The sequence below is a fragment of the Pygoscelis adeliae genome, unplaced genomic scaffold (assembly GCF_000699105.1).
Source record: "Pygoscelis adeliae isolate BGI_AS28 unplaced genomic scaffold, ASM69910v1 Scaffold66, whole genome shotgun sequence".
Taxonomy (NCBI): Eukaryota; Metazoa; Chordata; class Aves; order Sphenisciformes; family Spheniscidae; genus Pygoscelis; species Pygoscelis adeliae.
This window is the reverse complement of record NW_008825167.1, coordinates 4344596-4372130: the sequence shown is the minus strand read 5'-3', so window position 1 is coordinate 4372130 and position 27535 is coordinate 4344596. Positions and strand designations below refer to the sequence as shown.

The following is a 27535-nucleotide window of genomic DNA, read 5'->3' as shown; positions in this document are numbered from 1 at the left end:
CTTTCTTTCATATCCTTGCCTCTCTCTTGCTGCCTTTTGTGGTTCACCATGTCTCTGCCTTTCAGAAGTTAGCTGTTTTTAGAGTTGGGGGAAAATAGGGAAAAAGAAATTCCTACAGTTTAGGAGAGAAATTATCTGACTCTTCTCCCCCTAATTTCCTAAGGAAACCTATTAGGGAGAAAGGTCTAAAGTGAGTTCAATTCCTTATTTCTCTTCCCAAATACGTAATATAACTCTTTAAACTCCTTTTAAAGCATAATTTTGTTGATGCCAGCTCTCAGGAGACATACTTATTAAATTTGTTTTGCCATCTAAAACCTGCATTTTTGCTCCATGAAAAAGGCTTTTTGTATAAACAAATGCAGCTGTTTAGTATGATGGACTTAAAGGGATGTTATTTTTCAGTCTTGTACTTTACCCCCCAACTCACGCTTTTTCCCCCATTTTTAAAAAATGGTGAGTTTCATACTACCATTGATGTTAGCAGGATGCAAAGATTAATATTCCAGCAAATGATGCTGGTTTATCTTTGCGTAAGTCTAAGAGCAGTGACTCAGCAGGCACTTTTATCTACAGCAGAGAAAAGAAGAATAGTTCTGCAGGTTCCTTATGTTGGTTTTTACTGATCTAAAGAAAGCTGTAAAAAAGTGCTGGGCAGCAGAATGGAGGCACTTGTAAAATGTAGATAAATATGGTATGAGCTTATTATTTGTCAGATTATTGTTATTACTATTATTGAAGAGAATGTGTTTTCTTTCTTGCTTCATAAGATATAGTGGTGTTACCTGAGGACTCATTGAATATTTATTTATGTAAAAACCCAAACAACTAGACAGTAAAAACAGTATTAGGGTGTTTTTAGTAAACAAACCACTTTTTTTTCTCCACCGTGAAATTATACTGTATACTATTTGTGATCTCAGTCAGCAGAACTAGGACACAGACATTTGTGGGAGCTGATACTTGGCGAGAGAACATGTAGTAAATAGAAAGAATGGAGAGAGACAAATCAAAAAGGACACGAAACTTTTTCTAGTAAACATTTTGCTTAACTGCAGTATATTGAGTTCTGGAAGGTAAAAAGCAGAAAGGGATAACTTGTATGCAATTACAATCACTTGTTGCCTGATCTGTTTTTTGAAGTAAAAAAGGAGTATTGTGAGTCTTGAATCAATCCACCTTCCACAGTTGGCTGTGGAAATCTGTAACGGTCTTTTAGCTGCTTGATGTTACGCCCTTTTCAACTAGTAACTTTTCAGCTATTAGGAACATGGACTTAATTTTGCATTACCTTTACATGCCGTGCAGAAGCAGATTTTATATTTCCCTATTGACAATTAGGTGGGTTATCTCTTTAATTTGAGGGACCAGGAAAGGGCTTGGGTTCTGTTTGTCGGAATTCTACAAACCCATGTGCAATGCAAAACAAATTGTCCCTCCTTGTGTCGTAATTACCCATACATGAATTGGAAATACTAATAGTCATCCTGTGAGGGCTTTATAAGAGTTTCTGTCATTATAAATTATTTTATCTTTTTTATAACTTGTATAGATAGCTTTTGGGAGGGTATCTGCTCAGTGGTGGAAAGCTAACTCATGCAATTAAATCTAAACAATGATCATTAACTGCACTGTTGAGAGCAAGGCAGATTTCTCTTTGCTATTCAAAACACCTATCTCAATGTGCATGTAAAACGCCTACCAAGACTTGTGTTCTAAACTACTTGACATCTTCAATACTTTCCTTTTGTGGTTTCAGTGGTCCGTTTACTGTTTGCCTTAGTTTGCAAACACAACAAATGGTAATAAAAAATCAGAAAAAAATATGTTTGCACATATTTATCAACTATTATGTCAAGTCTTCTGTCTGCCTTTACAGTCAGAAACTTAGTATTTGTGCAAAACAGGTGTTGAAATATCTGTAAACTTAAACATCATACTCCTGAATTGCTGTTAAATGGGAGAAAGTAAGAAATGTTTGGCAACTGGTATCCTTTCCTCCCATTCTTTGCAGGGATCGCAGTGTGTAATGTGCCAGCTGCCTCGGTAGAAGAAACAGCAGATTCTACCATGTGCCACATTCTGAACCTGTACAGGAGAACCACCTGGCTTCACCAGGCTTTGCGAGAAGGCACGAGAGTACAAAGCGTTGAACAGATTCGGGAAGTGGCTTCTGGAGCTGCCAGGATCAGAGGGGAGACCTTGGGAATTATTGGATTAGGTATGTTGGCTTGAGAGGTGGTTTAATACTCCTTGCTTTCCATTGCTTTAAAAAAATGATGAAGATTTGAGCTGTAAAAATGGAACACTTAGTTCACTCCTTTCCATGTCAAGCATTCTGTATAATACCGCTTCATTCCTAGTGTTTATATGTCTCAAATGTTTTCCCCTTAGACATGGCCATTTTCCTCAGAAAACTTACTTTGTTGCTGATACTCTCTCAATTCTTCGAATTTCTGTACACCTTTCTGTCGCCGTATTGCCTGGAGTCAGGCACACTGGTTGTAAGAGGAAACACCATCACTTCCCTTTTCCAGGACAAGGAGCTTGCTACTTCAACCCGGTGTCACATGTATACGTCGTATTTCTCGTCTGTTGTCATATCTGGTTCTGTTTGTGCTTTTTTCCTTTTAGTGTTTTTAACATACCTGAGAAGTCTTTGCTGCAGTAACAGCCTGCAGAGCAGTTATTTCGTGCATTTGGTTGAGCTGCATCTAAAATTGTATTTCAGCTCAAATGAGAGGAAAAATATATGCAAGAAAGTTTGAAATGTTTCCAGACCTAATAAAATCACCTACTTACCTCTCTGAATGGCCCTAAATGTGTTTCAGCATCTAACAGATGGACAGGCTTGCTTGAGATGAATTAATTACTGTCTGTTACAGAAGTACAGAGTAAAAACAAGCAAGTAGGTTTCTATATAAGGATTACTCAGTCGTGTGCTTGTCTTATCAAAGATCTGATAGATTGTGGATGTAATTGCTGTGTTATTCATCCACAGGAATTACTAATATGATTTTGACAAAAAGGCATGATACTTTAAATGACTTCCAGTTACACACTGCTGTCAAATAACTCAAGCCATGAACTCTTACTTTTGGAAGTTGAAAATAGCCTGGCGTTACACAGTACTTAAATGAGTATGCAACACACCAAAAACATCTTCACAGTCAAATAATTGCCTTTAAAATACAACTTTCAAGAAGTTAGTCGTGAAGTTGCTTTCTCAAATCTATGCCCGTGTAATTATGCACCTCAATTAAACACACAATGATTATTGCACTCACAGTCACAGCATCTGTACATAAATAATAGACAATCAGCTGCAGTGTTTTAAAAATGGACATGCATGCCTAGTTTTCGAAACTTAAGCCTTGGCTCACATGGTATGTGCACGTTTGCTGAAGATATCTGTCCTGTTGGCATTGCATTTTTTGTATTGCACAAATTGCAGACTGAGATTAGAAAAAAATGTCATTCATTATTGACTTTCTTAACTGAATTTTGTGTGTGTTCTTTTTGTTGTAAATGACTGAAAAGTATAGAGAAACAAATGGATAATCAGATTGCCAATATGTGTGTAAAGCTACGTAAAATGCTAGTTTTTGGTTTTAGCTTTAAAAAACAAGCCTTTTGTGTGCATGGCATATTAAAAGGGTAGTAAAATCTGATTTTAAAGGTACACATCTGTTACAGTTATTAACCAGTCAGTTTCTCTAGCCTTTTATTGTTCCTGTTTCTTTTCCTACAATAGAATATTCACAATTTCAAGGAAAATTAAGTTTTAAAGTCAGTTTTGGAAACTTCCACTGTTCCTTTTTGTGCATGTATATGAATAGGCACAACATTTTGATTCTGACCTGTTCTAACAAACTCCTATGTAGCTATGTATTAATGAAGAATAAAAGTGTAGTTTTAGAAGATACGGAAATAGGGCTGTACTAGACTTTACATTTGAGCACTTCAGGCACTTAGGCTGTGATACGCTCTTTTCTATTACAGATCACTGCAAGAGGCTACCTGTCTCTAGTTTCAGACTAAAATGTGTATTTACAACTACCTTCAAAAGACTGTTGCCCTTAGGTTATGTTTCTCTACTAGTGGCCTCTTCCCATGTCTGTAGTTTTGCCTCAATTTATTATTATTTATTATTTTATTATTTAGACATGTCAATGTCAGAAGTGATGAACCACTAAGAGGCTATGAAGTGAATGTATTGCACACAAAATAAACAATTCTCATCATCTGTTACTAAGCCCTTTTCTCTAGTTCCGTGTAGTATCGCTGTTTCTGTCCTTTCTCGTTAATGTGCGTCTGTGATCATCTCCTATCTCAACCGCAGCTATGTTTCTCTATTCTTGTCTTAAACTTGTGGTCTCTTCAGCAGTGGGTTGCTTGAATTTATCACTTTGCTGCTGCAACAGCTAACTCCAGACCTTCTTCACATCTGTTCCTGGGCTTTTCTCTTGTTTTGCCAAAGAGAAACACCCTAGCTCTTGCCTATCTCTGTGCTAGGGAATGACTATGTCATTCCCTCCAAAGCTTCAGCTATTCACTTCCTTATCCACTGGTCTAGCCAAGTTTTCGTGACTCACTTGGCTTTTTCTTTCCTTCACCCACTCTCTTTTCTTTGCCTCCTCTCATGCATATTCCTGCTTTGACACTTGGTCTATCCTGCTTAATCCTATTACTCCGTGCTCTTCCTTTAAAGTTAACCCCATCTCTCATCCTCTGCTTGTATTGAGCTTGAAGATAAGCAGAGACTCAACAGCATAATGGCTCCTTCATGTGCTTGTTGGATATCATTCGTCATTGTTTTGTTGTTTGGTTAGCCTCTTGAGCTCCTTAGGGCAGAGCCTGTGTTTCTTTCTGTCTTCATGAAGTGTGTGATTCTTTGAGCCTTACATAAATAATAATATCACATCATTAAACAGCTGTCTTTGTCACATTTTAATCTTTATTACTATCCAGTGTCCTATATTTCAAGTGATGCATCACAAGCTTGGATAGTAAACCCTGTATTAAAAAAAAGCTACCTTTTCATCTCATATCTAGACATTTAGAGGTTTTTTTTAAAGGAGAATATTTATGAGCAGCACCATGTAAGTACTTGGATGAATAGATAGCTGGACCTGGTTCTGCTGTGATAATTTTACAGCAGTGAAGGCACACTCCCTTCCCCTTCCTTCCCAGTTACAAATGCTGATGACTAATAGCTAATGCATTTCCTCACTCGAGAGAGGTGAAATTCCTCCAAATACATTTGTCTCCGCATCATAATGAATGTCATCACTCAGTTTGTCTTTCCTCACCTGCTGTATTCTCTCAACAGTCCCGTGGTCCTGACTAGATGTTGGCCAAAGTACTGATCTGCATTATCAGACAACATTAAGGCGTAAGAGTTGGGTGGTATTACCATGCAATAAATGATGTACCCTTAGCAGTCCTACTAGCTCTCTTAATGTACTCATAGCAGGAAATGTAACAAAATGGCACTCTCCACGTTACAGAGTTCTCCAAGAGGGGGGAAAAGTTACCCAGATTCTCCATTACTGTTGCATAGACAGGAAGGAGCTGCTAAGTGAAAGCACTTTTTCTTTCCACGGAAGTCCGCAGGCAGGTCATCAACGTTTCCATGGTATCAAGGGCATTTTATAAAACTTTGTAATACCAGCATAGGATGCTCATTCTTTGCCCAAGGGCTGGGCAGGTGGCATTGGTAACTGCAGCTACTATACTGTCACACTCAAATCAGGTCATTGGCAAGGTCAAGGTCAGAGACCCCTACAAACTGGGAGACTTAGGGGGAATTGGGGGACTTGGGGGGAGTAGATGGGTCAGACTGTAACAGGAGACCCAGGCGTTTTTGATGAGTCTCTCTTCACACTTCTGGTGTCACTGAAATGATCCATGGGCTTTGCTAGAGCTTTATCTAAATCTCTAATTTCCAAAATAGGCTTTTGTTGCTTCTGCTTTTTTTGCAATTGTATGCAATGTGTGGTTTCTGCATTCTTCCCACACTACAGACCAAGAAGTTCATTTGACATTTTGAACTTCAGAATTTGCCTTCCCTGGAAACAGCCATGAATATTCATAGCAATTGTATATGCTTTTAAGAGAGAGATGTCCCGAAGGTGGGATGCTTTGTGTGCTGTTCTGTTGTTCTTGATATGCTGAGGTAGGTTTGAGCCACCCCGCATACCCAGGAGAGTCTTAGAAGTTGTTCAGGAGAGGAAAAAACCGTCATAGGTTTGTGTTGTACTATATTGTCAGACTGTAGTTTAAAAAGGAATTGGCAAATTACGTGTGTCCGTGTATGTATTTGCCTAACGACTAAGACCAAATGCGATTGTCAATTGCGGAGGAGTTTTATCCCATAAAATGATTGTAACAGGACAATTCTGGCTAGAAGTACGCTCATGTGATTCCCAGGTCTTTCAGAAGGAAACTTTGTGCACATTGAAGAAGGCTTTGGTTTATTAGCCTGGTTGCAATGAATGGAAAGTATAGCTCTATCTGGAGAGTCTGTTGTAAGAGATTTCACTGTTGTGAATCCCCTCAGGTATTGGTGTTGTAAAGAGTGTAAAAAAAGAACAGATGACAGAACGTTGCATGTGAAAATGAATGGAGCTGGGGTAAAAGCGGTATGCTTTGTGTAAAAAAAAAATGTTTACTGTTGTGTGACTGATTCCTTGAGCTGTGAACATGCCAAAATTTGAAAATAATACAGTGTTTGTGCTGAAAATTGTCTAATTCAAGTTTATAAAAAACAGCTTGGAAAGCAAACAAATAACATGTATGCAAGTATTGAAATAAAAGATTTTAAAGAGTATTTTAACTTGGTGCACCCGAAGAAAAGCACACAGCCCCCATCAGATTGACATACTGTTTAATATTCCAAGCACATCTCTCACTAAGCACTCCAGAATTGCTGTGTTCAGGTTAAATGATCAGCAAAAAACCTTTCTTCCTGTGGCTTCTTAAGTTTATTCAAAGAGAAACTGAAAAGCAGAGGGAAATCCCTTCAAGCACAATTGGAAAGAGATGGGATTTCCCTGTGTTAATTTGATGCTTTTTTGAACAAACTCAGATGTTACAAAAGAAAACTTGTTGACTTTTTTTTTTAAATGAGACATGATTATTATGGTGTGTCTAGTGATGCTTTTGAAATGTCTTTATCTAACATTTGTAATACTCTAACGTGAGTATCCAGCGTTTAGTCTTCTAACCTGAAAAGTGTGTTAGTTCTCGTTCTTCAAAATACTGTTACTCACTAGATGTACTCACTCACTTTTTTTCTCTGTGTTTTACTGGTAGTGTGTCAAAGGGGAATACACACCTCCTGATACATGTGGCATGCAGTCATGCCCAAACAGCAATTTCAGGCACAACTCTGAAATATGACAGTAAGGAAAGTGGAACAGAGAAAAGCTGAGGTCAATGTGAATACCAAATGGTACCGCACTCTTCTTAACTAGGTGCCGTATGATGGACTGTATTTACTCATCATTTAGGTAAATGGATACAAAATTTTTTACAGCCTTAGATGACAGGATTCTTGTAGGTATTTTAATGCTGAAAGGATGTTACTCAAAATGAAAGAAAATACTAGTTCAGAAAGGAGATTCCATGCATTGAGAATGGTTGAGCTTCAGATTAAACAAATTATCTTTTATTGCATCCATTTTTGAGGATTAATTTTATAGCTTTTTATTAAAGCTATCTTTTTTTATCGTTTATTGCATCCATTTTTGAGGATTAATTTTACAGCTTTTTATTAAAGCCAGCTGGTCTGACATGGGTAAGAATAAGTCCTTGGCAGGATGTGTTCACAAGCAGTAGTGTTGTACCATAAACAGGCCCAGCAGGCGAGCCCTTGTATTACACAGATTATTGCAGATTATGTGACATCTTCTGGCATTTCAGATCTCTGGTTGCAGAAGGTGCAAGCCTCCTGCTTTGTGTTGACCAAGGCAATGTGAAACAACTCAGATGTAACATTTCTGATCTAAGTGATGATTTCAAGTGGGATGGGAGCAGCCTCTTTTTTATCCTCTTCCAGTAGCTGTACAAAACAGTGTGGTTTGATACAAGCATTTGCAATAGGAAGGAGGAGGGTACCTTACACCAGCTGCTTCACATCTGTTCTCATTGCATGTTTATCTTGTTCTAGGGCGTGTTGGGCAAGCAGTAGCACTACGTGCCAAAGCCTTTGGCTTCAGTGTGATTTTCTATGACCCATACCTCTCAGATGGCATGGAGCGTGCTCTGGGACTGCAGCGGGTGAGCACTTTGCAGGACCTGCTGTTCCACAGTGACTGTGTTACCCTGCACTGCAACTTGAATGAACACAATCATCATCTTATTAATGACTTCACCATAAAGCAGGTAATAATCTCTGTGGGCGCCCTCCACACCGGTGCTGGTGGCTGACACTGTATAGCGTTTATTGATGTAAACAGGCAGATTCTCATTTGAAAGAAGTTTCTCTCCCTTTTGCCACTTTGAGATCAAGCAGGTTTATAACTGTTCAGGAAATAGCTTATGTGTTGTTGCTTCTATTGTCTTTTTTGCTCAGTAACATTGCATTTGTGGAAATAATTTGCTCTTCTTAATGTTGTTCGGATTTAATAAAGTTGCATTTATGTAAAAGCACTTTTTCTATGTCTTCTAGTAGCTGCTTCCTTTACCTGTGTATTTTCAGGTAGCAATTCTGCCTTTCAATCTTGTTCTTCAGTTTGAGTTCTTTAGATGCAATTTAAGGATTATGACTAAATGGCTCCCCCCTGTGCTCAGTCCTGATGCTTGCAGAGCGCTTCATGGATGGATCGTGTTTACAGCATTGCATTATTTGGAAAAATAATGTTTCTTGGAATTAGTACTAACCTCTCCCTAAAGTTTTAGGTAATACTAAAATAATTTCAAAATCTAGGTGTAGTAACTGCTCCGTTATTGACTAATCTGATAGTAAGCTTTTTCATTAAATGTCTCGCTTCTGACTTCAACCTCAGTGTAGGTAACAGCAAGAAATACAACGTTGAGATGTAAGAATGTAGATAGTGTACAGGAAAGAAACTCTAAGATAGTTGCTTTTGCTGTTTTTTATATATGCAGTGTTTGTATGTGTTGGTAACAATGACAGTAGCACTGTTTTGCAGTAAAATCATTGCTTGGCTTCTGAGAAATAGTTTGCACCTACTACTCTTGAACTTTAGGAGAACTGAAGTAATTACTGAATGTGTTCCACAGTCATGTAGGATCATGGCAGAAAACTGACGATACAATACACTCCTTGATTGGAGACTTCAGGGATTTTGCAGATCTATCCCAACATAAAATTAGGGTTTGGGATTTAAAACTCTAAAAAATTAAGAAGTTTAAAATGCAGATCTCTAAGAGAACAGAGCTCTGTCACCCTGCCCTGAACGTTCTCTTTTGTTGTGTGTTCAGGTACATTTAATGGTTATTACCATTAAATGCAAGCAAACATCTAGGCCCAGACAGAATCACATGGAATTCAGTGGGACCGCCTGGAGGCTTAGCAGTGGTCACTCATTATGCAGTGGACTGTGACACTTGGGCCAGTGTGTCATGGGAAGTTTTTGAGTGGAGGTGGATAAATGCAATTTATCTTGCTATTTGTTATCTTTCGTGATTACAGCAAGGATTAAAACATTAGAATATAGTTCTTGCTTTGGATAAAAGTTTGGATGAAGCAGTCTATTGTAAGAACTGATGTGAAAACCATAAAATTGTAACACCTCTGACTGCTGAGGTTGCGTAGAGGAGATCTTCTGAATATGTATCAAAAAGAGCAGAATAGGTTTTTTAGGCTGACAGATGTTAGAGTTGGCCTAAAATTTTTGGAGAGCATTGCATGCCACTTTTGTCCAATATTGCATGCTCATGTAATAACCAGTTTTTAAACAAAGTACAGAGAAGTATGGTGCATCTTATTTCACTGAAGTCTCACCCTGAAATTTATTTAGAATCTGAAACTACATAACCTTGAAGTGTTTTTGAAAATTTGGTGTCAGTCTTCTCTTTCAGTAGCTTTTCCCTTTAATTAGTCAGCATTCTGCCTAGCCATCGTGCTTGGTCTTGTAGACCCAGAGTAGCTCAGAGAAGTGTTTCAGGCTTGTGTTTATTGAACCCATGGTAATCAGGTGCTCTTAAGAGAAGCTGAGGTCATCTTTAGTTTTACAGGTTTGAGAAAAAGACACTGCAATTTAAACGCAATACATTTTTAAAGCAGCTCTGCAGGTTTAGTGTAGGTGAATTTAACAGCCATCAGCAGTTCTAGCTGTGAAGCTCTTTCAAGCTTCCACCCATTGTTCAGGGTCATCTCCAGCTGCATCCACCCTTATAGTTTATCATAAGTCACGTAATTCATTCCCACTAGAATGCATTTATGCCTCCATGTTCTGTTTGATTTGGGCTTGTCTTAGTACTAGCTTTAGAGTTTTGTAAATAGTCCTAAAATGAAAACTCAAGCAAGGTTATTAAGATTGGACAGAAAATTTTAGCAGGGTTCACTTTAATTAAAATTTTCAAGTCCTTCAAAGGGCATATAAATACACTAAGCTATACTTAAAGCTCAAATTATCTGTTTGCAAGAGCACAGAAATAAGAAGGGTATATAAGCTCCCACGAGCCTATATGGCATGTCTGCACAGCAGGTGTGATTGTCACTTGCGTGAGCCGTCCTGTGCTAGTTTTGATCTAGTTCTCACAGCTGACTTAAGTAGTGGAGATGAAGTGATGGTTCCAATCAGGAATGTCTTGTTACTACACCAACTTAAGATCATGCCACCATTTCTTCACTGTTCTAATTCCCAAGTTAATTACGTAAAACTGAAAGAAGTACCCCTTAGTTCTGCTCCCGTAAGTGGACTTTGGTTTTGCTATACAGACCAGTAGATGGTTCTCTTGTAAGCCCAAGAGTCTGCAAACGGAGAGAGGCAGGGCTACACTAAACCTAGTGAGCTGGACAGTAAAAAATGGTGGGTTTTTTCATCATAACCTTACTGCAAGCATATGCATGTTAATTGTTTAGTATTTCATATGATCTCATGTAAAAAAAATTCTCGTAGCTGACTTTCATCCAAACCTCCTTGTTGTTCATGAATTTGGCACTTTGAATCAGTCTTTCAGAGTAAGGATCCATTTACATAAGCTTTGGTTTGATGTGTAGGTTTCAAGTAGTTGACTTGGTGTCAAAATGTTGGGGTTTTCTTGTTCTTATGATGAGAGATGGAGTCAGTACAAAATGAGATTTTTATCATTCATCTTCACCATGGTTCCTGCTCTTCATATGCTTACCTTCATGCACAGAAATGCTTCTGAGTTCAGAAGCTGTGTTTGAGACATCTGGTAAAAGATGAAGTATTAGGGTGGCTGGAAGCAGGATGTAGTAATTTATTTTTTTTCCGTACCATCTCTCTTATTTAAACCGCCACTTTGTTTTCGAGTTGTGGATATATTATGGTGTAAATTCTCGTAGTTCTCCCCGCACAGTTTCATCTACAATGCTAATCTGCACAATGCGCAGCACAGCTTCTCTCCTGGGCACACAGTGTTCTCAACCAAATTCATTTTCATGCCTTTTAATTGAATAATATAAGAATCCTTTAGACCTTTATTTGAAAAGTCTCACAGGGAGGAGGAAGCTGAAGTAGCAAAAATAAATAAAACTTAGATCTACTGTGTTTGGCAACTAAAGGGAAAAGTGTTTGAAAATCCAAAAGCATTGATTTTTCTGAAAAATTCATGTAGGCTTTTATTTGTGTGAAAGTTGAAAACCACAAAAGATGAATTTGTTTAAGAATGTGCTGTAGTTTCTGTCTCATGCAATTTCACAGTGAAATAAAAAGGCATAAAATGATCTGTCACTTTCATATGCACAGTTGTATCTGTTGATCATGTTACTGCACAATATCTGAAACAACGCTTCTATTAAAAGACACTACTTACAAGAAACAAAAGGTTATTAAGTGCTGTGAAATAGCATTTTATGTTAGAAGCATCACATTTTGTGGTACTTTCCAATGGAAAGGGAAGACAACTGTTACAGGTTACATCAGCTGAATAGCCTTTGTTGTAATGGATGCTTCTTTTGAGTAAAAACTAATGCCACAACGATTTTATTTCATTTATTTTTATTTCATCATTCTTGTTTTTAACTTTCCCTAGATGAGACAAGGGGCTTTCCTGGTCAACACAGCTCGAGGTGGGTTAGTAGACGAAAAAGCACTTGCACAGGCCCTGAAGGAAGGAAGGATACGAGGGGCAGCCTTAGATGTACATGAGTCAGAACCATTCAGGTGCTTTTCCTTTTCTTTTCTTTTTATTTTGTTCACTTTCTTATTTTTAAGTCTTAGTGCATGATACAATCAACAGCAACAAGTAAATTGAGTTTTCCCTTCATTTGGTAGCTAAATACTCCTTAGTAAAGCAACATGAATCTGTGCAGCACTGGACTAATGCAAATGTAGATGGAGCTTGTGTATGTGGTCAGAAGTGAAAAAAGTGACTTCCAAGATTTAATTCCTTAAAAAAAATAATCCAATGGGTTTACTTAGTAGAAATAGCAGGGACTTGGGTTCAAATCCTGAGCATGGCTTTGTGTCATGGCTTTGAGGAGAGTGCTCCTTTGTCATTGATGCCACTCTGGACGCAACTAATGTTGATGTCTGAACAGACTCTTTCAGAAGGCAAAGAGGTGAGATTTGGTGTGAGAAATAACTACTTTATGACACCGTTCTGGAGGAAAAGACATACTTCTGTCCAGATTGCCTCTGCAGGAAAGCCATAAATGTAACAGGTTGCAAAAAAAGTTAAGATAAGGAAGGTGGTCAGAGTGCAGGTTTTGTTTTGTTTTACCCTTTATCAGGGAAGTAGTAACTCTGCTGACATTAGCAGAGCTGGTAGCACAAGCCTTAGTTTTTGAATGACACTGAGAAGTCCAGCGTTTTAGGCAGAAACGTACCACTCCCCAAAGTGGCATTGGTGTTACGGTATCAGCACTCCTAATCAGAAACGAGCCTATTTGATATGTCCTTGAGTCTTGAGCCTGACTTCTGAGTTGAGTTATGAGCATAGACTGCTGCAGCTTAGTGCTTGTACGTGGCAAGTCTTTTTCAGTTGTTCAGTCTGGGTGGGGAGAAATGTTAATTTTACCTGGAACAATCCACAGAAGTTTTTGAAGAGGAACAGATTCAGGACTTGAGGGCAGGTTGTAATGACTGGAGAGAGGACAGTCTCTCTCGTATCAGCTTGGTGGGGGATTAGAAGCTTTAAAAAAATAGAATAGTACCCTTTTAGGTAGAATTTTTATATCTACTGAGACACAATGCCACATCACAAATATTTAATTTTATTTATGCATACCCTGCATTCATTTACTTCTAAATGTAGTCATTACAATGCAGTAGTGTTGTGCAAAGCCAGAGTCTAACAGCTCAAGGGACTTTCAGCTGCGTGCATTCTTCCCAATTCAGATCTCAGATCTGCACAAGCAGACCGTTGCACCTATAGGAAGCCCCATTTGCTGCATGGAGATGCCATCTGCAGAGATTCAGTTGCAGGATTACAGCCACAATTTCCTTTGGCTTCAGTGCTGCACGTCTATCTGATCGCAGCATGCAACTCTCTTATTCAAGAGTTTTGCCAGATATTCTGATGTTTATTGAACTACAGATGAGATCTATCATTATATGAATTATGACCAACTCTGAAAGCACGCTTTTGTCTTAAAATATTTGTTCTGTTGTTACAGTTGACTGTAAGATTATTAAAACTGGAAATAAATAGGAGGAGCAAGTTTCCATTATTTTCAGTTTCTTTACTCTGTATCTGTGATAGCACTTTTACACAGATTCATTGCTTTCCCTGAAAATCAATCTGTAAAGTAAATTTCCTTCTTTCTGTGAAGTTTCTATAAAGGAACAGGAAAGAAAAAATAGTTAAAAATAACAGAAAGAAAAAAGAATTATCAAAAACAGTTAAGGCTGCTGGTGGACACACTTCTTATTTGGAAATAATTGTAAGATTTTTTTCCTTTAAATGACTAAATGTCACACTGACAGTGACTCTTGAGAGAACAGAGCTTTGTTGGCTAATGCAGTAAAAGTAAAACTGTGATGAAATGGACAAATGGAACGACATCCTGCATTGATTTGGGTCTTGCTTCATGCATTTCTGCACCAGAACTGGAGTGGCAGTGGCTGTAGTTAGCAGTAAGTGCATTGGACAGAATGTTGCTACTATACTTAGTCTATGAGTATAGTATATATTTTACCCTTTGAGTCTATGAGAGGTGATTGTTGCTTATTAATACCATGAATAGTGTATTAAATTAACTGACAGAATTAAAAACAAACCCAACAAGGAATAGAAATGCAATTCTTTTCTGTTGTAGAAATTAATCTGTGTATGTACAAATCCATCTGGATCCCCTTCCTCCCTCCCTCCCCTCTTCCCCCCCCCCCCCCCCCCCAAGAATCACATTTCTACTCTCCCACTCTCTCTCTCTGGGATCTGGATGCCCAACACAGTGTGAAATATTAACTAGATAATGATTTTTATTTCCCTTGCAGGAGATCAGAGAAGCTACTAAGAAAACCATTGCTATGAAGCAGAATGCAGAGAGAGCCGTCATCTGAGGAGCAGTCACCAGCCGCTCTCTGTGCAGCAGTGATGTTAATGTACAATGCTCTATCTTAATAGCCATCTCAATTGGCTATTAAAATGCAGCACTGCACATTAAAATCACTACCCCACTGTTGCAGGAATACTTACCAAAGATGCAGTCCCTGAAAATTACCTTTCGACTCAATGGAATGCTGCCATGCCAAATGAGCTGTCTCAGCTCCTCTAATTTTCTGCTAAAGAAATAAAACTCTTACTTTTTAATTTTGAATTTACATGATTATGCTGAATGGTATATTCAGCCAAGACAACACAGACATAGCACGAGTGTACTGCATGCAGTGCCTCAGAATTCAATAGCAGAAGTACCCTGAACCTCCTCAAGAAAATCATGCTAACTTCCAGACGAGTTATTATTCCCAATTTCTTTAAAGAATGCCTTTAAGAGCATCTGCTTGCAGGTATCAGAGAGAGGAGAACAGGAAAATGTAGCTGGTAAAAGTTTGTTTCTGCAAACTTCCAGGTTATAAGCAAATGAATTCTGAAAAGGTGGGATAACAGAGATGATGAAGGCTACAGGATGAATGTAGGGGTAAAAGACATGAATGGACTACAGTCAAAAAGAGGAAGTGGAGAGGCTGGTAGGCTGTATAATAAAGGGGGAGGATGAAGATTAAAAAAGAATTGAGTCTTTTGATCCAGAGGGATGGTTTGTGGGACAACTTTGTCTCATCTTCTGAGTACATAGATTCAGGTGAGAACAAGGAAAGCCACAGAGGCAGATGTAAAAGACAGAATGATGTAGTGAGCTCATGTTGCCCTCCCTGAGTCATAGTAGAAGATGATCAAAAGTCCAGTCAAAGAGATATCTGGAATACAGCAAAAATATGTTTCAATTGCATAAGCTTCAAAATGTAGGCAGGGTCTCTCTGCTTCAAATAGCTACCGAGATGAATTGATCTGATTTGAAAGGTAAAAATACATCTGTTGACAGGCTTGAGCATTTTACCTCCTCTTTACATACAGCTACTACATATCTTCTGCTGCACAATCCAGCCCTTGTAACCATACCAGATCTGTCTGATCTGGTTTGAAAGGTGGAACTAGTTGGGGATATTCATACGAAACCAAGTTTCTTCAAAGAAGAGCTGATCCATAAACATTATGTTTTAAGTATACTGGGAATCATGAGCTTTGATTAATCTTTTATCTGGATTCCTGATGTATCTGCCTAGAGGCCAGAGGCAACTGTACCTTTTGGCTTAAGTCAGACATAATTTATTAGTCTGCCCCAGAGCCAGAGACTCTTGAAGCTGCAGAGCAATAGCCCCAGGGAGTCTGCTAACAGGGCTGTCCTGCATCTTGAGACCTTGAGGGAAACAGGCAGCTAGCCCAATGGAGTTGACAATGTTGGCAGTTTCGTTACTGGTGTCATCTGGGATGCTGACAAGGACATCAGTTTCAACTAAAAATCTAAAGGGACAGAAAGTTCTTATTTGTCAGCAAATTCAGATGTGTGATTTCTCAGATTTAGCCTGAAACCAGTTCTCCTTGTCCCTCAAAATCCACACGTGTAAAACAGAAACTGCTTTTTTGACAGCTCTACTGCAAAACTGATCTTTGTTTTTATATTTAAGTCTTCCTATAAGAATATAAAACTGAAAAAAAAATAAAAAAAGCCATAAAAAACCACCCAACCAAACAAAAACATATTCTGAACTACTTGAATGGATAGGATGATGGTTTATATAATCTACTGCTAGAATTTGGAAATATCTGCCATTACGGTTAAGTAAAATTTGGAAAATGTTGTATAATTAGCTCTTCAAATAGAAAAAGCAAAAACACTCCTCTGCAGCAGAGATCACTCTCCCTCCTTTTTAGTCTGACATCCTCCATCAGTCTCCAGAAACACAGTAACACATCAGAGTACAGTGACATCCAGCCTACACAAGAGTGTGGGAGCAAGCTAAGAGTAAGAACCTCACTGTGCTCAAATGGAAGGAAAAGCTTTGGTCAGAAAAAAATCCTTTGGGATTTTGAACTTCGCAGAATGTGAATGAGGTTGATGGGACCTCTGGAGGTCATCTGGTCCAAACCCCCTGCTCAAGTAGGGCCATCTAGAGCTTGTTGCCCATGACCTTTCACTGGAGGTACTTCTTGCCCTTGTAACTTAGTTATCCTTTTCAATATCAGTTCAGAAAAGGCAAATACTTCTGAAATTAAGGGGCGGGGGGGAAGGGGAATAGTGCTCCAAATAGTCTAACAGACTCTGGGCTGGATTCCCCATTACCCAGCACCAAAGCCTGCATGACTTTAGGAAAGGGTGACAGTTGCCATGTATAACAGTGTTCAGCTGTCAAAGGAGAGAACAAATAAGCATCTGACTTTAAAATAAAAATAAAATAAGTCTTACCTAAAAAAACAGAGTCTCTGCAGAAAGGAACACCGTGCTGCATCATGTCTTCCCCTTCTCCTTCCCCCCCCGCCCACTTCCAATTGTGCCTTAAATAATCTGAGCCAGTGCTTTATGCAACACCAGTAGTAAGCACCAGGAAGATAATGCACTGGTGACCTTGGATTTTCCAGCCCATTACTCCTGACTGGTCTCCACAAGACTGCTACATTGCCACCTGCCACAAAACACCTCCTCCAATGTCGAGAAGAAGTCAAACTCTCTTCATGCTTACCCAGTCTTACCCCTGTTGTCACAGAGCGTTTTCTGTTGATCTGCAAATGGAAAGTGATCTGGGGCTGTCAATGTGTTAAGGATCGTTCCTCCCTCCTATGCCTGCGTTTGTCACTTATCTGATAGGAGGTGCATAAGAAGAGAGGAAACATTTCCATTTTCATCCTGGTTAAAGGAGTATTTCAAATCAACAGATGCTGTGAGTGTGAGCTTTATAAAGAAACCAAAAGCCCAGTAAATATTACAATTTAAATAATTTTTCAGAAAGAAACCTAGATACTTGCAAGGCATAAATATGCATACACAGTCTGAATGATTATGTCCAGAAAAAAGGGTCAAAACGATGTCCTCGCCAGTTGTAGCAATTTTTACATGCAAGCCATATTTGAAGTAATTAGCATAGTTGTTTGCTTTTTTATTTCTACAAAAGCAGCTGACAGACTACCCAGAGACCCCAAAGAAAATTGCCTCAGGGGAAGACAAAAGCTGTCAACATCAAGCTGCAAAGATCTCTTTGAGGAGGAAAACAAATTCCCAGCAAGAGAAGTTGATATGCCCGCTGATGAGCTGTTCAAATATGAAACACAGACACTTGGAAGGAGCCTGCTGCAAACACATCCATAGAAGAAACAGAACATTTGGCAAAAAAATTGGCGTGAGAAAAAATGAAAACTGAAATCAAGCATAAGGGTGTGATGGAACCAAGAAATGCTGGCATGCCATACAGAGAAGAAAAGCTGAAGGGAAAGCAAATATGCCTAGCAAACTAAATACAAAAACATGTGCTGGCTGGCAACACCAGCTAAGACCTGGCTACTACTGGCAAGTAGTGATGCTACTTGATTCGAGTGTTAAGGGAGCATTCTGTGTCACACAGAAAAATGTGGTAGATGTGTTGATATTACTGTATTTTATTGAACTAATACAACAGCAACAACAAGAAAGGTTTAATAACGTACTCCAGAGAGTTAGTAGAGAATTTTCTGTTTCAAAAGCTTTTTCAATTCCTACAATGAATTTTCCACAAAAACAACATTTCCCATAGGCTTTGTTAATTTTTGTCTAAATACCTCAATTTTCTATTAGACAGTGGAAAAGAAAACAAATCATTTGGACCAATTCAGGTATTTTTCTCCTTTTGGTTGAGCTTCTTGTCTGAAGCTGACATTTCATGAGAGCAGCTTTACTTGAGATATTTAAATACTTCAGCAAAATTTAAAAGTAAAAATATGAACTTTGCATGCTCTTAAGGTCATAATTTGAACGTGTCACCATCTAGTGGCATTTTAGAGTCCTTGAGTATTCCTGTGAACAATTATTTAGGGAAACTTTGTCAACTTATGTACCCTACTTATTCCCATGTCCTACCGGAGACAGATGAATCTTGGCATCCTTCGGAGGAGTGCCCCAGAGGAGCCAGTCAGCTAAGAAAGGAGAAAGTTTCAATTTCCGTTATGGGAACTTAAGTTTTCTCTGCAGTCACATGGTCCATTGAAAAATGAGGAATCAGCAGAGTCCGCAATAGAAACTTCTATTTGAATGTATGTATCCAGCATGTAGTTAAAAAATAAAAATACCTGCCCCCTACTTCTACAAACATCAGGGAAGCCAGACAAAAAACCCCTGCAACGCACATAAGATATTAATGAAAGCAACAAGATGTAAAAATACTTAATCTATGTAATTTGATCCCTTTTAGCTGTTTTATAAAGTAATTCAGGCAGAGCTAAGATAATAATTCCACTACAGACAAGGCAGTCATAAAACAGGGCAGGTAAAGCTATGACAATAATGAAATGATCTAAGTAAAGCCTATTATCGTCATTAATTTTCACTCACTTTCCACCACAGTGGGAAGACATTAACTTGCTAATATCTTCTATCCTATTCAAAAAGAAATGCATCCCTTGAGCAAATAAGCTAAATTATTAATTTCTTTGTATCAGGATTTATAAAATAATAATTATGAATTAAATGTGTGCATAACGTTTCTGGATGCAGTCGTTAGATGCAAAATGTGACTGATTGCTGTTTAAGAGAGTATCCTTGTCTGTTACTTTAGAAACTCTAAAGTCTGCTAAGCACCTTGAAAATCCAGATGTTTTTATAAAATACATCAGTAAAAAAGCTTGACTTATTTTACTAAACTTGTCTACCACTATAATTTTTTAGATATCCTCAAGACTTTTTTTGTAGTTAAGTGTGCTGTACAGGTAGAATTGCCACTATCAGTTTATTTTGTTAAACAAACTGAATAATGGATCTGCCCTACCTAAAGGAATGCAACAAGAAATTTTGCCAAGCAGTTGTGACTGGGGCTTAAAACCCAGTTTCTAAAATGAAATAATCAGTTGCCATATTCCTTCTGTGGAAGCTCTAATACCCTCTTCTGAGAATACAATGTGATGAACTTGACTGAAGCTATTCACTTCAGGTTTCAAAAGCACTTTGCCAATAAATGGAAAATGTTAGGAGTTAATAGGCACAGATCAAAGATCTAAATCCATGTCCTTTCATACGTAGTTAGACTAAAAGTGTGGCAAACGTGGGATTTTATTGTTCACATAGGAAAATAATTGCCTTCTGTAAGATTTCTTGGGCCTGGTAAACCTCTTCTTACATTTATGCCTGATAAAATCTACAGCTTCCTAAATACATACAAAGCTACAGACAACTGTTTAGTTCTGTTTTTTTCACGTGCTTTGAAGTCAGTTATTTTAAAGGCAAAACTGAAAAGATGCAATGATCTTTAAAAAAGTTCTCAGGTTTTCATAAAAATCTTTAGAACACCAATTTTCTCCATCCTCATTTCATTATTATCCACAACTCATTCATTATCTTTTTAGTGACTTTCAAAAGTAAGTGTGTACTCATTCACGTGAAGCATGTAAAAGAAATAAACAGCCCAATTTTACTCAGGAGAGCAATCAGCAAATTAAAGTTTCCCTGTAAATTGTAAAACCTGTAATTCTACTATAAAAACTACTAAACCCCCCAGTACTTACAAGATCTACTTTAGGACAGCACAAAAATCTTACTATTTATATGAACACAAGAGAAAAAACCACCACCACCACCCCCCGCCAAGAACTCACCCTATTTTCCATAACTTGTTAAGTAAAATACATAACGTACTGCCCAAAAGTCTCCATTGAAGAATTTGTCCAGCACCAAAAGTGGACACCAAAAACGGTATACCAAGGCATCCACAGGAATCAATGATCATATGCTTCAAGTATTTTCAATATCTGCAAACCAGAGGTACGATCACAGTCAGAAATTCAAATGACTTAAACTAAAATGCCTGTGTTTAAAAGGAATGTAACTATACAAAGATGAAGTCTCTCACAAGATCTGTCCACAGCAGATGATTAAAAAAAGTTTATCAAACTCTATATTCAATATACTAGAAAAAAGATCACCAGAGAGTTCTCCTAGATGTAAAATTTTATTTCTATTGCAGATTCCACTAAAACATGAGAGACTAGAATCAAGATAAATTTCAACTTCAATAACTATAGAAAGTCTTAAATCTGTCACTCTGAAACCAGATAAAATAACTAAAAGAATCACAAGAGACATGAGAATTATGACTTTGAGGCAAAGCACACATTCAGTGGACCCCAACTGACTAAAGTAGATTTAACTGAACAACAATATAAATCCAAACCAGAAAATTATACATATGCCAACACATTTTAAATTCATAGTAACAATGCTTTTGTTGTTGATTCCAAAATACCTGAATTTCAACATCTTTAAAAACAAAAATAGAAAACTGAAAGGACATTTTGCAACTGTCTCTAATGTACTAAAACTTTCAATACTAATATTAGAGTTCAAGACTTAATTTTATCTAGAATCTTACTCAGCAAGATTGTCGGGGGGAAGACAGCAGGTAATAGAAATAACTACCGTGATGTATCAGAATTTGATTTAAATTGCACTCTAAGTTACACGCATTGCAATTCAAAACCATACATACCAGTGATTATATTCTTCAAAAGCAAAAGCACATCAGAATGATGACCTTGTTGAGGGAAACAAAGTACAATAAATGCTCTGAAGATATTCTTGATGCCAAGACAACTGAATGAATCAGGTCCTTAATAGAACTTCCAGAGCCATAAATTTTCCACAGCTACAAAACCCAGATGAATAAATCTGGTTTCTCTCATAGGTTTTGCTACTTTTAAAGGGAAGGGCTTGGCTCTCATGTCAAGAGCGTTAGACACAGTGACTTAGAGTGAACTAAGGAAGTGGAATGAAAATAGTTATCACTTTTGAAAATCTAGTAACGTGTCCTTCTGTAAGATCAGGAGTTCTAATTTGTTTGTCCCAAGGGCTGGCATTCCCCAAACAGGTGAGACATGAGGCAATGTAAGAGGCAAATACGGGCTTAGACCATAGCTTAAAATATAAAATAAGCTTAGTAATGAAGACTTGCTTGAGAACAAATCATCTGCAGTTAATTGATTTCTTGAAGCAATTCTCTATTATGTCCCAAGTATAACAGGCTGAAGGTTTTTACTATTGGTAAAAATAGTAAAAAGCTGGTCTTCAGAACAAGAACTCTTCAAATGATGATTATCTAATACAAAGTTTAAAAAAAAAAACAAACCACAACAAACCAAATTAAAAACCAAACCACTAAAAGAGTGCAATTAGCAAACAAACCAACCATCAACTAAAAAGACCATTTTTAAAGAGTCATAGATTAAGTAGATGACACACGCAACCCAAATAACTACATATCCCCCTAAAAACCAACCCCCAAGCCCCCCAAAACAAACAAACAAAACACACTTAGAAGGCTGATGCATAGTCCTGAGGATACCAGGAATAATTTTGTCCTTGAGATTCCAGAAGATTTTTCATTAGACCTTCCAAATATCTACTCAGCAGAAGCCCTTATACTACCTCATGTCTTTCTGGTGTGAATTGAGAAGGACATAATCCTGACAGACTCCTGCTTATTCATTTATTTTCTGTTCTGGTTACCATTAAAGCATGGACCTACGTGGCCAGCTAGCTATAACATGCCTTCTGAACACACAATGCTAAAGAATATAATAATTCCTGGATTCTGTAGAGCAAGTACAAGTTATTTAACACTAGTGCATGCTAAAATAATTTCCATGAAGCTATTAACTTGATATTATGTAGATCTGCACTTTGATTCATCGCATAAGAGCTGGTTGGAAACAGTTGTAGCAGGATGTGCAACTGAATGGATGAGAACTCAAGCACTGAATAAGGCAGACCTTCGACAAATTACCCAGTAAAGTTTACAGAGAAAGACACTGAAATACTTTAACCTCATGTATTTGGGTTTTATTTTAAAGTGAACAATGTTAAAAACACGAGGAGAGTTTTTTACCTGGTATGAACTAATGAAGCTCCATGAAAGTCAAGGACTATAAGAGCTAGGGTTAAAAAAAAAAAAAAACAAACAACCAAACCAAGCAACCTAAATAAAACTCACCAGAACATAAGAGGAACATCACATCCATTTAAAATAAAGGTGGCAAAAATTAAAGAAGAAGAAGAAAAAAAGAAAAAGATAATTCAGACAACTCTGGCTGTACACCACCTCCATGATCCAAACAGGCAGAAAGGGAATTTGGACCTCTGTGGTGCAATTCTGTTCCCATTTACTGAGATGCAACTGCCCCTTAAGTCACTGGAAGTAAAGTCTGAGAGGCAGAGGGCAAACTAACTCCTTAGTTACATTACAGACTACTCCACTTTAAGAAATGTAGACTCAGGGAAACTGTTACTGAGGACGAGTCTCAGAGTACAAGTCGGCAGCTGAAATTTTCTAAAATCGCCACAAAATACACATTTACAAGTCCCCGAAAGCTTCTTCACCAGCTGAAAGGATGAATGGGAAATTACATGGTGGAAGCTGCTGTTGCAGAATTGCAGTAAACATGAATGATAGCACATAGGTAATATCATGGTACAACACACATAAAATGTATTTTTACTTTAAAAACGTGGGAGGAAAGAAAATGAAAGATTTCACCATTGGGAACAAATACAAAAGTTTCTTTATCAAAACTTCAATGGAAGTCAAGTGATGAATTTCAAAAGGGAATTTTGCTTCGCTAAGGAGAATTTCAATAAGAAATGAATAGTGGGTCAACACCTTCACTTTTTATTAGGTACTTCATTGCCAAAAAAAAAAAAATCCTTCCTTCCTCTGCTTGCACATTCTGCATTCTGAACAGAATGAAAACCTGCCTGAAAATTATAAATTCTTTTAATGCTGCTATTTTGCATTAATATATTATGTTAGCCTTAAATTATCGTGGTGGACAAAGTAGCTGAGCTGGCTTGCTTTCTACACTGGTATTCCCAAGGGAAAATGCTGCTTGTTAAAGCTAAAATCTCTTAATGTTTCCCTGAATGAGACAATGTAGAGAGCGTTTTTAAAGCATTAACAATATTCTTATTATCCCAATATAATGTTTACACAGGATAATGACTGTTACCATACAATAACATAATACACAAACTAATACAAATATATTATCTGTTAAGAAAAAAGAATCTTCCTCACACTACATTTCAAATGCAAGTATGCCGTCCAAAGACCACTTATTCTCACGTGGGCTTATGAACTGTTCAAACTCCGCTGTTTACTTGACGCTTTTTGATGCCTGGAAAGCAAAATATTGGAAGGCAGTATTTACTAAGTGGGGTTCAAGGAGAACTCAGCAGTGCTGTTGGCTTTGGCATGCACTGTGCCTCATTGCAAGAGTGGCAGAACTGCTGGTGCAGAACAGCAGCTTCATAAGGAAGTGAGCGAGAACACTCACACACAGCTTTCAAAACCTGGGATCTGCCTTTTTAGGTACTATCTAGATCTGCACTGATTCAGTGAATATATTTTAAAAATAAATATTGCGTTCAGTTTCCTGGATGCCCATCAATAAGAAGTCCCTAACACTCTGTGGGAGGAAAGATTAAAAAAAAAATAAAGTAACTAAAATGGAACTTGAACAGAATGTGGGTATTTAGTATAACAAGTACGCTTTGACATGAATGTAAGCACCTTGCAGAAAGTATTTAACTTGATTGGCAGAAATCTCTTAGAAGCAAATTAGCAATGCAAACTATTTAAAGGAAAATTAGAAATACAATTTAAGCATATTGGATGCCCATTAAGGACTGAATTATTTAAAACCCATCATACAGTATGATCCAGCAGTCCTCAAACCTACTAATTTTTTTTGGATCATTTATTTCCATCACAATTTAATCAAAGTAGTAGTTAAAGAGCAGGTTTGATGTGTCTGTATAAATCATATTATGAATTAATGGCCAAACAACAATAGTAAGCGTTCATTGGTCTGTAAGAAGCGAAGCTTATGTGTCTTCTGGTGTTTGACTTATGATTTTGCCCTATACTAGAATATCTGCATTGGCCTGAGAACTTTCCGCCTTGATATCTCAATAGCCTCTTTTTTTTTTTTATTATGTGTCAAACTATGTTAATTATAACAGTGAGAGCAACATGGGGTTACCGGCAGGACTCTAGAATCCGTTTCTTTTTTCCTGAATAAGATGTCTTTTTGTCTCTTCTTCATTGTTACAGAGCAATAACCCAAAGAGATCGCTAAGCTACTCTTACAGGCCATCCATTTTACTGTCTCAACAAGTTCTATATCTAATATTCTAATTTTTCTGGGTAGGAAAAACACCTACTTAATAGCCATGAAAACTTGACTGGCTATCAGGATATTCAACCACTTCCTTTTGTTTTCTTTATTAAAAAAAAGGGAAATCATCTTTTTTCTATTGTTGTGAAGAATTACTAGTTCTAGTACCATTACCAATTTAAGGTGGAGAGGTTTTTGTTTGTTGTATTATTTAACTTGTAGAGTATTTCTAAAAAAAAAACCAACAACCAAACCCAAACCTACTCCATATGTTACAATTCAGAAAACTTTATATGAGTAAGAATACACAGTAAGATCAAATCTGAATTTATAAAAATATGTGTATTTCATCTAATACTTTTTCTGATGGATTCAGAAAAAAAGTCATGGATTCTAAGATTTCTGGAGGTTGTTCTTTACATTGCTACTGCAACAGCAAACAAATTCACCCAGAGCGAGGTAGGAAGAAAGGAGGAAGAGGAGAGAAGCTAGTAAAATCATAATCGTTGTTCACTGAGCTTCTGGTAAAAGATGATAAAATACTAACTCTCAAAATACAGATGGAAGACATCTCCAGGGAAGGATCTAGGTTAAGTAAGGACTAAAACATTTGCAGGAATGACCATCAGGTGATTTGTCTCATATCCACAGAACCAGTAAACCTGAAGCAGTCTCTCATTAGCTGTCCCATCAGGTTACTGTTGATGAATATCAGAACTGAAACGTGTTGACTAAGAAACGTGTCATTTTCCTGCTTCACTGGTCTTAAATGTTTGGAATGCCAGATTAAAATAATTTGTGATATTGTCATAGAATCATAGAATCATTAAGGTTGGAAGAGACCTCCAAGATCATCGAGTCCAACCGTCAACCCAACACCACCATGCCCACTAAACCATGTCCCTAAGCGCCTCATCTACCCGTCTTTTAAATACTTCCAGGGATGGTGACTCAACCACTTCCCTGGGCAGTCTGTTCCAATGTTTAACCACTCTTTCAGTAAAGAAATTTTTCCTCACATCCAATCTAAACCTCCCCTGTCTTTAATAATCCAGACTGATAACTGTGGTTTACCTGCTGTTCCAAATAAAAAATGCTTTATGACAGAACATAATATACTGGAAATAACATATCCACTTTTTCTTCTTCAAACAGTTGTAGAATAACAGTTACTTATTTTTTAAATAGTATTACACACATACTAATTTTAATTTCTCCAAAGTCAAGTAAATTGGGCAACGTGTACTTCCTGACCTTTCATGTCATGCACTCAGCTATAAATATATCTTATATTTATTATGTTTAATTAGCAAACTGGGAACATGTATTTCATACAAACTGTTATTTATAGAAGTAGCTGTATACTTTGTATATATTAATCGGACTAGGAGAGGCAGAAACATGCCAGTCAAAAAAGAACTGAATGAGGTAAAATTCCCAGAGCATGTATTACATTTCAAGTCTTTATACTTTTCCCTTTTTCAACAAGTTTTCTGAAATATTTTCTTTAAATAAACCATTTCATATTGAATTCTATTTCCTTGTTCCATAAAGTTTCTGCAAACAGCAGCCCTGCAAGAAAACCCAAAACATACACAGAAGGATCATTCCCTTCTTGCCTAATATTTCTGTCTCTTTGTGTCTGGTGAAAAATCAGTGCAAGAAAGTGCACTACCATTTTTTCCTGCTTTAAAAAAAAAAAAAAGAAAAAGGAGAGAGAACAAAGGCGATACAAGTCAACAAGTTTTCTGAAGAAACAATTATTTTTGATTCCTGTACAAGGAATAGGCAGAGATTAAGCTACAAGGGTAAAACTATGGAGTAGTCTCTGATAAAAGGAGGAATCTACGGTGTTCGATCTTGCACAGTTACCTAAAGACCTTTCTACTTTATATGTTAAAGTTTCTCACACAAAAATATTTTTTATGCACAATGGGCACCTGAAATAGTTGTAGAGGAATTCTAGTACTATATTAATTATTCTCTATTCTGTAATAATAAAAAAAAATGAAGATATTGGAATAAAATATGCCATTTTACAAATGCTTTAAAGAGACAGTAACTCTAGTCCAACTGGTGCACTAAGGATATGCAAATGAACATCTACATACCGTTTGTAATTCCTATGGTTCCCAAGCTGCCAAACACAAAGGCTGTTACGGTACTTCAACTCAGCAGACTACTCTATAAAAACACATCTGTTATCAGCACATTAATGAAAAGGCCTTTCCATAATATACATTAACATGTTAATATGCTCAATTTTATTTTTAACTTTTGTCAGTTTTCAAGCAACTTTTTGACAAAGAAAAGTTTAGGAAAGAAAAAAGACAAAAATTGTGATCTGGAACAAGAGAAATCCACAACCTTGACAAATCTTCAGTATTTCCTGGTTTAGTGTGTCTGGGTGCATTTAGCAATTTAATGTAAACTAATGAAGCTAGGCTTTTTAGTTCTACTTGTGAGTACAACCATCAGAGTACAAACTGAATTAATTATCCTGGTGAATCTATAAATCATATTAGCGTGT

At 37.3% G+C, this 27535-nt stretch overlaps 1 protein-coding gene across 3 annotated transcripts in view; it reads left to right on the top strand.

The window, feature by feature from the left end:
• Positions 1 to 12531, top strand: part of LOC103920908 (C-terminal-binding protein 1) — a 186391-nt gene extending 173860 nt beyond the window's left edge. For 2 of the 3 annotated variants that reach the window (XM_009328778.1, XM_009328776.1), the window contains 3 exons: positions 2015 to 2221; positions 8174 to 8388; positions 12193 to 12530. In XM_009328778.1, coding sequence (XP_009327053.1) covers positions 2015 to 2221; positions 8174 to 8388; positions 12193 to 12387 — 617 coding nt within the window. In that variant the 3' untranslated portion in view covers positions 12388 to 12530. Of the gene's footprint in view, positions 1 to 2014; positions 2222 to 8173; positions 8389 to 12192 lie in introns of all 3 variants that reach the window. The other variant, XM_009328775.1, reaches the window with a different exon arrangement.
• The last annotated feature ends 15004 nt before the right edge of the window (positions 12532 to 27535 follow it).